This window comes from Diceros bicornis, chromosome 24 (genome assembly GCF_020826845.1).
Source record: "Diceros bicornis minor isolate mBicDic1 chromosome 24, mDicBic1.mat.cur, whole genome shotgun sequence".
NCBI lineage: Eukaryota > Metazoa > Chordata > Mammalia > Perissodactyla > Rhinocerotidae > Diceros > Diceros bicornis.
This window is the reverse complement of record NC_080763.1, coordinates 21,367,886-21,382,666: the sequence shown is the minus strand read 5'-3', so window position 1 is coordinate 21,382,666 and position 14,781 is coordinate 21,367,886. Positions and strand designations below refer to the sequence as shown.

Here is a 14,781-nt window from a genome sequence, read left to right as displayed (position 1 = left end):
GGTCTTAGCTTTCACTCTTCAAATCATCTACACCTTCAGTTCTAACGGGGACAAAATCGCCAAGCTTTCAAAAACCAGTGAACCAGACTATCAAAGTGCTCTTCCAATGAAATTTAAATTGAAATGTACTTGGATCAAGTTCGTATTTTAAAAGAGAAGATAGTGAGCGTCAGGGGTGGAGGGTGACTTCCCAAGGACGAACAGTACCCCACCCCCCCACCATGTGCACACACACAGCCTCATCACATTATAAGAATTCTGGAAGTGGCCCATAGGGACTGCTGCTTTCTCGTCCCGCCAGCCCTAGTGTGGTTACTAATTACCCTCTGACTATGGCCTGTCTCGATGTCAGTCTCAGCTCCTGAAGCACAGTGACCTGGGCCTCCCCAATCCACCCTTCCCTGGGACTGGGCTGGGCTTACGGGGGTTGGCAAGGCAACAAGGGGCACCCCTGCCACCCAGCTACCTTGTGGCAGGCAGGATGAAGTGGAGGAAGGACTGGCCTAAACACAGCCCTCTAAGTACTGGGCCTTAGAAACACCCCCTTGCCTCACACACCCAGCACCTGTGAGGCAGTCATCTACTCGCCTGGGGCCACCAGCAGGTGGGATTGAGGGAACTAGTCTGCCAGATCCTAGAGCCTGCCCTGTCCATGTGGAAATTAATAAAAGAAACTTTGACTAAATTAGAGTAGGGAAGGCCTGTAGGGGAGATCTCATGCCCTGGCACACATCTCCAGTACACCAAATGGGAAGAGAGGTCCCCTTGCGTCCTCCACAAGAAGTAAAACTACTCTACCACTGAAGGAAGATTTCTCTCCCACCTGGCAACAGCCCAGCCAATGAGAAATGCTGCAGCTCAGCCAATGAGAAGCCATTGCCACCCTGAACTGCTATTTTCCCCAATGGACTTTCACTTAGAACAGCCCCTCCCTATTCCCCTCTTCTCTCTCTAAAAGCAGCTCCTCTCCTTTGTTTACTGGATTTGCCTGTGGTTTGCCATAGCATGCATATCCTGAATTGCAATTCTTTTGCCTATTCTGGAATAAACTCATTTTGAGGTAAAATAACGGGCAAATTTGCTTTTTAAGTAGACATATATAGTGTCAGAAAAGTGAGATCCAAAGGAGGCGGCCCCCCAAGAGATGGCGACCCCCAGAATTGAGTGAGGTACCCACACTGAGCCCCTTGTGCTCACTGCTTCTGTGAGTTGCTGCCTGCTTTGAGTTTGGTGAGTCGCCTCTTGGATTTCAAGCTCTGCTCCCTTTGTGTCCTGAGCTTTCCAACTTCACTCAGGATTGGGATAAGCTTTGTCCTCTCCAGAGAGGGACTTTGTCCTCCCGGTTCAAGGCTCTGTCCTTGAGTTCAAGGTGTCGTCCTTGGTGAGTACTCAGTTATTTTCCGAAGGTAGCACAGTTCCTTTTGGGGCTCAGGCTTGTTGAAAATCTAGGTGTTTTTCCTTTGTTTTCAGATTCCTTTTGGAATCAGGGCTAGGAATCCAGCAACTTTTCTTTTGTTTTCCGATTCCTTCGGGGATCACGACTAGGACTCTAGCAAGCTTTCTCAGGTTTTCAGACGAAATTTCAAAGTGGGATCCCACTCATCTAAATGTTCTGAGGGAAACCCTCCTTCAGAGATGCTGGGTTTATGTTTAAGAACTTTGGGCCCCCTGTATGTGCATTTTTAACTAAGTGGGCCAAACAGATCAAAAGCAGTCTGGAATTGCAATGGCCTTATGAGGAACTTCTGATCTCCCCAAACTAGCTAAACAAAATTGGAAAACAAAACTAGCAAAACAAATGTTATGTCTGTTTTAGTTGGAACCTGGAGGCTTCTGGAGACGCACAAAGCTCTAAAATCACCTCACTACAAGATACCTTGTCTAAATTGCCAAAACAACTGAAAAAGTGAGGGAGAACAAAATGGCTTCTGAAACCTCATGTTCCCCTCCCCCTTCTTCTTTCTCTCAGGCACCATATTGTCTTCCCAGATTCCTTTGTCTCAGACTCTGCCCCAGCAGCCATCTTGTGCCCAGGCTCTGCCCCTAATGCCATCTTCCTCTCTTCCCCTTTGTGAAAACCTGCCTCTTTAAAATTAGACCCTCTAAGATGCAGGGATGCTTCAACATCCACAAACCAATCAATGTGATATACCACATTAACAAAATGAAGAATAAAAATCACATGATCATCTAACAAGATGCAGAGAAAGCTTTTGACAAGATATATAAAAACTCTGACTAAAATGGGTATAGAAGGAAAGTACCTCAATATAATAAAGGCTATATATGACAAACCCACAGCTAACATTATACTCAATGGTAAAAAACTGAAAGCTATCTCTTTAAGAACAGGAACTAGACAAGGATGCCCACTTTCACCACTCTTATTTAACATAGTATTGGAAGTCCTAGCCAGAGCAATCAGGCAAGAAAAAGAAATAAAAGGGACATACATTGGAAAGGAAGAAGTGAAACTGTCACTATTTGCAGATAATATGATTTTATATATAGAAAACCCTAAGGAATCTACCTGAAAACTATTAGAAATAATAAATGAATACAGTAAAGTTGCAGGATACAAAAGCAACCTACAAAAATCAGTTGCGTTTCTGTACACTAACAACAAAATAGCAGAAAGAGAAATTAAGAATATAGTCCCATTTACAATCACAATAAAAAGAATAAAATACCTAGGAATAAATTTAACCAAAAAGGTGAAAGACCTATACATTGGAAACTATAAAACATTGTTGAAAGAAATCGAAGAAGACGCAAAGAAATGGAAAGATATTCCATGCTCATGAATTGGAAGAATTAACATAGTTAAAATGTCCATATTTCCTAAAGCACTCTGCAGATTCAATGCAATCCCTATCAAAATCCCAACAACATTTTTCACAGAAATAGAACAAAGAATCCTAAAATTTATATGGAACAACAAAAGACCCTGAATAGCCAAAGGAATCCTGAGAAAAAAGAACAAAGCTGGAGGTATCATACTTCTTGATTTCAAAATATACTACAAATCTATAGTAATCAAAACAGCATGGTATTGGCACAAAAACAGACACATGAATCAATGGAACAGAATCAAGAGCCCAGAAATAAACCTACACATCTATGGACAGCTAATTTTTGACAAGGGAGCCAAGAATATACAATGGGGAAAGGAAAGTCTCTTCAATAAATTGTGCTGGGAAAATTGGACAGCCACATGCAAAAGAATGGAAGTAGACCATTATCTTATACCACACACAAAAAATTAACTCCAAATGGATTAAAGACTTGAATGTAAGAAACTATAAAAATTCTAGAAGAAAACATAAGCAGTACACTCTTCGATATTGGTCTTAGCAGCATCTTTTTGAATACCATGTCTCACCAGGCAAGAGAAACATAAAGCAAACAAATGGGACTACATCAAACTAAAAAGCTTCTGCACAGCAAAGGAAACCATCAACAAAATGAAAAGATGACCTAATAATTCGGAGAAGATATTTGCAAACTGTATATCTGATAAGGGATTAATACCCAAAATATATAAAGAACTCTAACAACTCAACAACAAAGAAACAATCAACCCAATTTAAAAAATGGGCAAAGGATCTGAACAGATATTTTTCCAAAGAAGATATACAGATGGCCAACAGGCACATGAAAAGATATTCAGCATCACTAATTATTAGGGAAATGCAAATCAAAACTACCATGAGATATCACCTCACATCCCTCAGACAGGCTATAATTAACAAGACAAGAAATAACAAGTGTTGGAGAGAATGTGGAGAAAAGGGAACTCTCATACACTGCTGGTGGGAATGCAAACTGGTGGAGACACGACGGAAAACAGTACGGAGATTCCTTAAAAAAATTAAGAATAGAACTACCATATGATCCAGCAATTCCACTTCTGGGTATTTATCCAATGAACGTGAAAACACGAATGTGTTAAGATATTTATTTTGCACCCCTATGTTTATTGCAGCATTATTCACAATAGTCAAGCCTTGGAAACAGCCTAAGTGCTCAGCAATGGATGCATGGATAAAGAAGATGTGGTATATATACACAATGGAATACTCCTCAGCTATAAAAAAGGTGAAATCTTGCCATTTGCAACAACGTGGATGAACCTTGAGGGTATTATGCTAAGCGAAATAAGTTAGACAGAGAAAGTCAAACACCATATGATTTCACTCATAATTAGAAAATAAAAACAACAACAAACACACACACAGATACAGAGATTAGATTGGTGGTTACCAGAGGGGAAGGGCGGTGGGCGGAGGGCGGAAGGGGTGATAGGGCGTATGTGTACAGTGACGGATGGTAATTAGTCTTTGGGTGGTGACTATGATGTAGTCTACACAGAAATTGAATTATAATGATGTACACCTGAAATTTATATAATGTTATAAACCAATGTTACCTCAATTAAAAAAAAAAAATCAGACCCTCTAAGAATTCAAATGCCAAGTCCCTAACTCCTACTTCTAAGTTAACTGGAGGAAATAAATGACTAGAAGGAAAATTATTTTTTGTGTGTGTGTGTGAGAAAGATCAGCCCCGAGCTAACATCCAAGCCTATCTTCCTCCACTTTATATGGAACACCGCCACAGCATGGCCTGACAAGCGGTGCGTCAGTGCGCGCCCGGGATCTGAACCTGGGCCGCCAGCAGCAGAGCACCTGCACTTACCTGCTACGCCACAGGGCTGGCCCCATAGAAGGAAAATTTTAAATAGCAATTGTCTAGACTTTTGATAATAGACAAAATGACTCCAAAAACAGCTCTAAAAGGATTCTCACAGAATGCAGATAAAAATCTTTAATAAAAGACTTTGGCCATCTGAACAAGTAACCTTACCTCAGTCCTTCTGCCAGAAATACAATTTGGCTCCAACTATTCTTTTGAGTTTTGTACCCGACACATGGCTAAAAGTTTAAAATGAAAGCTATGTCTATGTGTCTATGTATGTATGTATGTATGTATGTCTATTTATGTATGTATGTTATAGAGATGTGATATTTTTCTATCTCCAGGTGGTATTGCTAGAATTGATTTGTAAAAAGCTCTATTTAATTGGCTTGAAATTAAGCACTTATAAATTAAGTATTCCTAAATCTCAGAAACATAATAAAACTAACTTAAATGCTTTTCAGGTTCACATGATTTAGGATTAATCTTTAGTAAATAAAAGCTAGTTTAGGGGCCAGCCCAGTGGCGTAGCAGTTAAGTGTGCGCGCTCCGCTTTGGCAGCCCAGGGTTTGCAGGTTCGGATCCCAGGTGCGCACCAATGCACCACTTGTCAGGCCATGCTGTGGCGGTGTCCCATATAAGAGGAAGATGGGCACAGATGTTAGCCCAGGGCCAGTCTTCCTCAGGAAAAAGAGGAGGATTGGTGTTGGATGTTAGCTCAGGGCTAATCTTCCTCACAAAAAAAAGAAAAGCTAGCTTAAGGTTGGTGGTGTAAATAAAAAACAGGCATGTCTTCAGACTTATTAGCATTGGGTGTAATGCAAATGTACAATTTTTTTCTCTGCGTGGGTTCACTAGTCAATTAGGCTCATGCTGTCTCTGTTATAAAATTGGTCAGCAAGAAAGTAACTTAAGATGATGGTTGGCTATTTAATGTCTAATCCAAGCATGATTGTTAAAAGTAAGTAATTAACATAAATAAGATCAAAGTTTATACTAAGTTAAACCAAATAATGGTTAGTTATTGAATACTTAAATCATTTTCCAAACAAGATAAAATACTAAAACATTAATCACTGAACATAGGTTTATCTACTTTTGGGTTCCTATTGCAGAGAAACTAAAGATATTTGAGTCTGTCAGTGAACCTGTTTTATGCCATGCCAAGAAATCTTCTATGAAAAAAAGGCACATGTTTCTAGGGGCTGGCCCTGTGGCCTAATGGTTAAGTTCAGTGCACTCCACTTCGGCAGCCTGGGGTTCAGGTCCCAGGTGTGGACCTACACCACATGTCAGCAGCCATGCTGTGGTGGCAACCCACATACAAAATAGAGGAAGATTAGCACAGATGTTAGCTCAGGGCGAATCTTCATCAGCAAAAAAAAAGGCATGTTTCTAGAAATTTATAAAAGGTTTTTAAGTTCACCAAGCCGCAAAATGTTAATATAGTTCACAATTGCTTCTTAGTTGACCAGGAATTGGGGAGTCTAAGGGTCAAGAATTCTAACGTATGCAACTAAAGCTACTAGAAATAAAAAGAGAAGCATCTCTATAGGAAAGGAAAGTAGGTTGTGTGTTTCAGTAAAGGAAGGTATACAGAATGGAAATGCATTTTGTTGAGGGAAAAGAAAATGATTTTGTCCTAAACAGAGGCTGATGTTTTGTCAAAATAATTTCCTGTGTTGTTTCTATCAGGTCTTTAACTACTTAAGAGAACTGAGTCTTCTTAGTATTAAAGGAGTTAAGTTTTGCTTACAACTATGTCACTTTTTGTATTTGCCTTTGAAACCTGTTACTGTTACTTTTGGTCAAATAGATACTTAAGTATTATTTTATAATGATCTGTGATCCTATTTGGTCAAGTGTCTAAAATATTTTTGACAAGCTTCCCAAAATATTCAAATTCTAAATGACATCTTTTCGATCTGGATGTAACTTTGGGACTTACCAGAGGGCACCTGGACATCTCAAAAGATTTACTCCCTCTCCTTATAAAAAGAGAGATTATACTAATTAGGCTTATTTGGTATGTCAAGTTACATGAGAAGCATGGTTGAATAAGTGATAATAAGCCTTTTTAGGTTTTATTGTATGAGTGAATATTACTAAAAAGTGTTCTAGAAATTGTATAAAATTCCTAAACATCTGATCTGTCCTAATATAATGTTATTAGCTATAATTCTAATTACTATCTGAAATGTATAGGAGAAAAATACCCAAATTTTATTGTCAATTGTATTTACCCATCGCCTTCTTAAAAAGTTTTTTGTCAGTTATAGACAGTTACTGTTTTACTTCAGTGCTTTTACAAATATGTTTCATTTTCAAAGAGATTCATGAAAAAGACTTTGATAAGTACTCTGGAATACAGGTTTTGATAACTTTAAGACCATAACAGGGTGGGAATTTCTGAAAGTTGAGTGAAAGATTGATGGCTTTGATGTTTTATTTTCCAGATGTAAAGGACCTCCTTTTCTCCTTTCCTTTAAGCTATCTATAACTTACAGCAATTTGGTAAAGTGTACCTTTGCAACAAGGGTTGAAACATTTCTCTTTTTCTCTCTACCTGATCCTTCCCGAATTTTGAAACTCGTAAGTATTCTTTTCATGACAATATATGTATTCGCATGGGTTCATTGGAGGTCTGTTCTTGCAACACACGACAATTGGAAATATTGGCTACATTACCAAGGCTTTGACTAGAATGTTATATTCAAGAAAGAAGTACATAGACTCAGATATGACCAGACAGCTTTAAGAAACTGCTTGAAAAATCGGCCGAAAAATCGGCTTACAAGGTTTCAGCAAACCAATCTTTCAAAAAAAGCTTATGTGGTCAATCACTATTCCTGCTGCATTTATATAAATAATCAGGCCAAGTTTAAGACAAACAAATTAGTTTTACTATGATTATTTAAAAAATGGGGGTTATTGTGGATAGAGAAATTGTTTGCACGTTTGTAGATACTAAATTCTAGTCCTATTAATTGTCTTTAAGGTTTTGTTACACCTGTAAGCTGGACTGGATCCTAAATTTTTCTAGTTTCCTTAAACGTCTGGATATGATATTCCAAACTGACATTTCTAATTTTACTGTCCTTGAAATCTCCTTGGAAGGGAATATACTAGGCCATTCTCACTACCCAGATGGCAGCCAAACTTCAGAGACTCGAGCCTTGGGTACACATCTCACAGCTAAAGAAGGCTCCACCTGACAGCTGGTCCTGAACCAACACTGGGGACCTCCAGAGCACACTGACCAGGAAGAGAAGCAGCTGGCCTCTGAGGCAGACGGCTTTCCCAAGATGACTGGACCAGGGCCATATACCCTCTTCCCACTGTTGTTTCTTACTTTTATTTTCTCCCTCCCTTTCCTAAAAGGACAATGCCCTTGTTTGCGTTTCCCAATCCCTTGCGAAAGGGGAAACCTCTCCGACTGCTGAATTTGCCATCAGAAACCTCGATCTGTCCAAGACAGTAATGACCCCTTAGCTCACCCTATAAGTAATTTCACTGGGATTCTAGATGCTGTTGTTTGTCTAAATTGCTCTGCTGGCCCAGTGTAACGACTTGGGGTAGTAAGCTCAACTAAACCTGTTCTTTGCTTTAATTTAACCCAGCCTTGGGAGGGAAAAACAAGATCTTTTGAATATTTGTATGAAAAATTCTGTGGGGCTGCCAATGTAACCCAGGCTATCTGTAAATTTCTTGTTATATCCATATATTTAGGCAACCTCTTGGTATGTAACAACATAGTATCTGAGCCTTGGTTATATAATGCTAATGCCTCTGTGCCAACGAATGAGTCTATAGATGATATCACTTATGTGGGAGCCTTATGTACACCCGTGGTTAGATCTTCATCTGTGGATGTTTTAGTATTGTTTTATGCTTGGGCAACTCATTGCCTTGACAGTTGCCTTGACAACTCATTTGCCATATTCACTGTCCTGTTCTCTCTGCACAACCAGAGACCTCTCACGGGTCTCTCCCATTGACTCTCCATAGTTGCTCTCAACAAGAACTTCCAGGAGGCATACGTGACTCTGGGTTTGCCTCCATGGGAACAGCTTTCTTCCCATGGATGGGAGCAAGTGCGAACAAACAAATGATCGAGAATCTCTCCCTGACACTAGAAGAGTTGGCCGACTCCACAGCCAAAGCAACTTCAGCTCAGCCATGATTGCTTAACTCACTGGCCAAGGTAATTTGGGATAACTGTAAGGCTCTTGATTATCTACTTGCTGAGCAAGGAGGTGTCTGTGCAGTGGCGAACACCTCCTGTTGCACATGGATAAATGCCTCTGGGGAAGTGGAAACCCAATTACATAAGATTAGAGAGCAAGCACATTGGCTACAACAAATTTCACCTAACAATCCACTGTCTTTTGATTTGTTCAACTGGTTACCTTCAGGTCTGGGTTCCTGGTTTAGAACTATCCTGCAAACTGGGCTTATAGTTTGCTCTTAATCTTACCCTGTATACTTGTTGTGAAGTTCTGTACCTATTGCTTGTTGAACCCCTGTAAAAATGAAGTACCCAATAACGTGATGTTAGCTCAACAATTTGAAATGATTTCCAATACTTATGACCTCAGACAACTATAGACTTTGAATAAGAAATGCCTGAGAGTTCTCTCTCCTAACGTTCCTTGTTACTCAAATGTGGCCTAAGTGGTTTCCAACCACTATGCACCTTCCCTCCAGTGTGAGACAAGACAACTAGGAAAGGTCCTTCCTGGCGCCAAGGGACAAGACCACAACGTGCAGAGAACCTGACTGTTAATCAGTGATGCTTTCAGAGAAAGATCTTGATCAACAGGGAAAAATGTTGAAATTAATAAAAGAAATCTTAACTAAACTGGAGTCAGGAAGGTCTGTAGGGGGAGCTCTCCCGCCCCAGAATACATCTCAATTACACCAAACAGGAAGAGACAGACATTTGCATCTTCTACAGGAAGTACAACTACTTTACTACTGAAGGAAGATTTCTCTCCCCACTCGGCAACAGCCCAGCCAATGAGAAACATCACAGCTCAGCAATGAGAAGCTGTTGCCGCCCTGAACTGTTACTTTCCCCCAATGGACTTTAGTTTAGAACAGCCCCTCCCTACTCCCCCTTTTTCTCTATAAAAGCAGCTCCCCTCCTTTGTTTTCTAGATTTGCCTATGGTGTGCCATAGCATGCATATCCTGAATTGAATTCTTTGGGCTATTCCTGAATAAACTCATTTTGAGGATAAAATAGGTGAATTTGCTAAGTTGACATCCAGTACTCCACACTGTCTCTCTGAGGAAAGAAAGCACATTCAACCAGGAGCAGCACAGGCAAGTTTTGTTCGTCTATAATTACCCACACCACAAACTGCAGGATGGTGTGAAGCCAAAATGAGCTAGTCTGGTCTACCTCACCCTGGACCTGTCCTCACCTGCCTCTTGCTGCTCTTAGCACCTCACCCAGTCCTCCAACTCCCACCTGTGGCAACTCAGGAGCCCCCTTTCCTGTTGCACTGTTCCCAGGGGGATCAGCTGCCTACTGTGCATGGGTGTGTGTGTGTGTATGAGAGGGTGTGTGCGGGTAGGAATGGAAGCAGAGACTAGGGGACCAAGAGACCCCCTCAAGAAGCCTCCCCCTGACCAGTCTGGGGTTGGGGGGCAACAAGGGGCACCTCTGCTTTATTCATCCTTAATCATCTACTCCTTCTGTTCAAGCTGATCCCTGTCAGCACTGAGAATGGTGCTGAGAAGTGCTGGGGGATGTGGTGGTGGCAACCGAGCTGTGAGCCAGGACCGCACCCCTCCCGCTGGCAATGCAGGATGGTGGGAGGAGATTCTCAGCCTGGCCAGGCCCAGCACCATCAAGGCTCACACCTGTGGAGGAGGAGGAGGCAGGAGAAGGTACTCAGGTGTTTCTAAGGGAGAAAGCACCCAAAGGACCAGGGCACTTTGTGAACCTTGACTCATCTCATCTGCACAGCAACCTGTGGATGGGTGTTATTACCACAAATTAAAGGAATCTAAGGCTGGTGAAGTGCTTAGGGTCACGCAGCTGTTAAGGGGTGGCTCTGGGATTTCATCCTGGGGTATTGACACTGGCACCAAGGCTCCTCCACCTGAGCTGCTGTCTTCATGCAGCCAGGCACCAGGAAGAAGCCTGTGCCAAGGACCTCAGAGTGTGGCATTTAGGGAGCAAGGACAGGGGTGGCAGAGGTGACCGTGGGAAGTTGGCAGGTGGTGGAGGTGACAGGAGGAAAGAGGACTCTAGCCCGCCCACTTCTCCGACTGTGGCCCGTGCTGGATATCCGTGGGGCTTTGGAGGAGCGCTCGCTGCCCACCACTACCGTCCATCCCTGCCTGCCCCTCGTGGCCCTTCCCATCCTGGACCCACATCTCCACAGGCGCATTGCCCCTGCCCTCCCCAAGCAGCAGAGAGTTTTGGACCTTGGTCTCTCAGACCCTGCCACCTTGCCTCACAGAGGGCTGGGCAGGGCTGAGGGTCTCCCGGTGTGGAGAGCTCTCCAGGGGCAGGATAGGGCCTGGCTTCCTCTGCACCCTCCATCCTGTCCATAACAGGAGAAGCTTGGCAGGAGTGGCCTCCAGACCAGGCTCTGCTCTGCAGACCCTCCCCTCCCCAAGGTGAGTCCTGTGGCCTAGAAGAGTCCCTGTATATCCTCCCGACCCAGGTATGTTCTCCAGGGAGCCCATCCCTTGGGCACCTGTTAATGAAACAGTTCCTCTGATTGCCAGTTGGCTTCCGGTGTCCACTAAACTGGCACTAATGCGGCAGCCACTAGCTACGTGTGGCTAACCTAAGTTAATTAAAATCAAATAAAAAAACTCAGTTCCTCAGTAGCACTAACCACATGAACCCAGTGTCTATCTTATTGGACAGCGCAGACACAGAACATGTCTATCATCTCAGAAAGTGCTATTGGACAGCCCTGCTCGAGATGCTAACCCCACGTGGGGGGAATGACTGGACCCCAAATCTCTGGGCGCAAACAGCCCAGCTGAGGGGCAGCCGAGGTTGGGCTCAAGCAGGCGTCTGGTGGGACGGGTCACCTAGCTGCACCTTGGCTGGTGCCAGCATTGCCCGCGCCCCTCCTTCCGCCCTGGAAGACCACCCGAGGGAGGGGGTTCTGCAGCGTTACCGAGCACCCAGCACCTTCTGAAAGGGGAGGGCGCTGGGAAGTCACCATTCCTGCACACTGTGCCCCCGCAACCTGCCTGGCACACCCCTTTTTGAAAGCTGGGAGTGGGGCAGGGTCTCGCCTCCCCCCACACCATCTTCCCCGTCCTTGGCCCTCTCCTGAGGATGTCACTGTCGCCACTGCCGCCGGGGGGCTCCAGCAGGCAAGGGGCTCCGGCCGGCGACAGGGCGGCTCCTCCCGGGTCCTAAGCCGGCGCAACCTCCCCGCCGAGACCCTCGTCCCCACCTCCCCAGCAAGGTCCTCCCGGGGCCGGGCAGGGCCGCACTCACCAAGGACCCGGGCGCCGGGGCCAGCAGCAGGGGCACGAGCAGGAGCAGCCGCATCTCGGCCTGCGGGAGAGGCCGGGGTGAGCGGGCGGGGCAGGGACAGGCGCCGCCCAGCCTGAGGCCCGTGTGCGGGCGGGTCCCTCCCTCCGCGGGGCCCACAGGTGGCCCGGAGAGCCGCGGAGCGACAGAGGGAACGCCGTGGGGCAGCGGCCGTGCCATCACATACGCAGGGGACAAAAGCCCCGTGTACAACTGGCTTCTAAAAGTTCAAGAGTAACTTCTTTCAGGGCTTCAGAGAAAAAAAAAAAAGGGCAATTAAAAACGCTTCCTTGTTGAAAGACGGCGAGTTCAGAATTAAAGCTATCAGACTCACCGTTTTAATTCAGCGAGAGATTCGCCGTTACACCAGTTGTTTAAAAACTCGTTAATAGATTAAAAAACAAGTCTCCGAAGACACTCTCAAAATTCAACTCAAATGCTTTTAAAATGTTAATTGTATCTTCCTTCAAACCCAAGCCAGCATTTCTCTGCTGCGGCGGTTCCACAAGCAGGCTCCCATAAGCAGTATGTGTGTGCAGTGTGGTGTGTGAATTAGCGGTGTGTGTGAGTATGCAGGGTGAGTGCACTGTGTGCACGAGTGCAATTTAGTGTGTGCGTGTGAACAGAGTGCCTGTGTGGAGTTCGGTGTGTGCGTGCACAGTGTCTGAGTGCAGTCTGGTGTGTGTGTGCAGTGTGCGTGCATGTGTGTATACGTGTTGGAGAACGACATAAGCAACGTGCTCTGTTCAGTACAGAACATTAAACAAGTACTGACTTGTATGCTTAAATTTAAAAACCTGTATTCTACCAATGTTCTCTTTAATTTTCTTTAAGAATAAAATGACCAGTTTACAAGGATAAAACAACCTATGTAAGCCAAATTCAGCAAAATGTAACCTAGCACATTTAACGACGTACATGCTCTGTTAATTAAGCACCAAGGGTGATTCATTTAGTTATTTTCACAGTCAAATCAGAGGTTCCTGGGGCCCGCGGGGGTGAGAGATGGGGCGCTGTCTCGCCGCGGCCCCGCCGCCCGGCTCCGCGCAGGCACCTCCTGGAAGAGCCGCGCGCGGGAGGGGAAGCCCGCCTTACTGCCGGAGCCTCGTTCTAGGGCTGATGCCGGACCTAAACGACAGGTGACGCTTCTCTAAAGGAGAGACTGCCTTTAGGGGCGGTGGGGAGCATCACTAAGGGAGAGACTGTAGAAAGGACAGGAGGAAAGAACTTCACTTAAAACTGCTACCGGGGGCGGGTGGGCGCCAGGGGTCCCCGCGGAGGGAGGGACCCGCGCCGCCCCGCCCGCACACAGGACCTCGGGGTCCCCGGCAGATGCGGGGGTGGCCGAGGCCAGCATGACACCCTTCTCCGTCCGTCCCCCCTGCAAGGATCTTCCCCGCGTCCGGCCCGCCCGGGGAGGCGCCCCACTCCGGGCACGTGCCTCTCACCACCCACCCCCCTACCCCCCGCCGGGAAGCGAGGCGCGTGGCGGCCGGGAGCGTGCGGACCCCGACGGGGGACCCGGGGCTCGGGCGCTCCAAGCCCACAGCCCCAGCCGCACCTCCGGGAGGGGCGCGCTCGGTCTCCGGGGCCCCGGCCGGGGCGGCGGCCGACGGAGGGAAGGTCCGAGGAGGTGGGAGGCGTCGGCGCGGGGCCGCCCGAGTTGCGTCCGCCCGCCCGGCACCGGCCCCCGCGGCTCCCGGCGCTTCCTTCCCGCCGGCGGCCTCCCACCCCTGCCCCGGGGCGCGCGGGGCGGAGCGCAGAGCCGCAGGCGGGGTCTCTTCCAGGGCCCCACCCCGCCCTTCCGACTCCGCTTTCCCTACGAGACGGGTCGGGGAAAATTCCTGCAGCAGCCCCGGGATGGGGCGCCCGGCCGCCGGGTTCCCGTCCCTCCGCCTGCCTACCTGTCTGCGGGAGCTCCCGGGCGCGCAGGCCCGCAGTGCCGCTCCGTCGGTGCCCGCCCCAGCCCGAGCCCGAGCCCGGGAGGTCGGCCCTGCCACCAGGAACGCCCGCGGAGGTTGGACTTAACTCTCCCCACTGCTGGCTGACTTCCTCCCCGCCCCATCTCCCCCACCCAGCCCTGCTGACAACCATCCCCAATCCCAGCGGGAGGACAGTGCCCCCGTGGAGAGGCCCCACAGTGACTGGCGATGCCTAGGGCCTCCATCCCCTTAGGTCTGTGCCAAGGCGTGGCTTGTCCTCCCACCCCGTCTCTCCTCTCTTGGGCCGGCACCAGACATCTCTCCAGTCCCATTTGCTCTGTGCCCAAGCCTTCCAGTTCTGTGCCATCCCTGCTCCACGCCCACCTTACATACGACACACCTCTGTACAACACACCTCTGTGTCCCGCCGACGGCTCATCTTCCACCCCTGAATTCTATACTTTGGCCACAGGTAAGTTTCTCCACACACATGCTGCTGTTTGCCACCTCCCAGTCAGCTTTTTCCACTGCCTAGAATGCACTCTGGAAACCCCTTCTACCTTGCAAATTCCTACTTCCCTCAAGACCCTGGTCAAAAGTCACCTTCCCCACACCATAGCAGGCAGAGTTGGTGTCCCCCTGCTCC

General features: G+C 46.6%; 1 protein-coding gene across 1 annotated transcript in view; it reads right to left on the bottom strand.

Annotated features, from left to right (window-relative positions):
- The window catches only part of PAPLN (papilin, proteoglycan like sulfated glycoprotein), a 41,565-nt gene extending 29,172 nt beyond the window's left edge, over positions 1-12,393 (bottom strand). Inside the window, exon 1 of the mRNA XM_058566874.1 lies at positions 12,178-12,393. Within this exon, the coding sequence (XP_058422857.1) occupies positions 12,178-12,393 (216 nt within the window). The remainder of the gene's footprint in view (positions 1-12,177) is intronic.
- Positions 12,394-14,781: the final 2,388 nt, after the last annotated feature.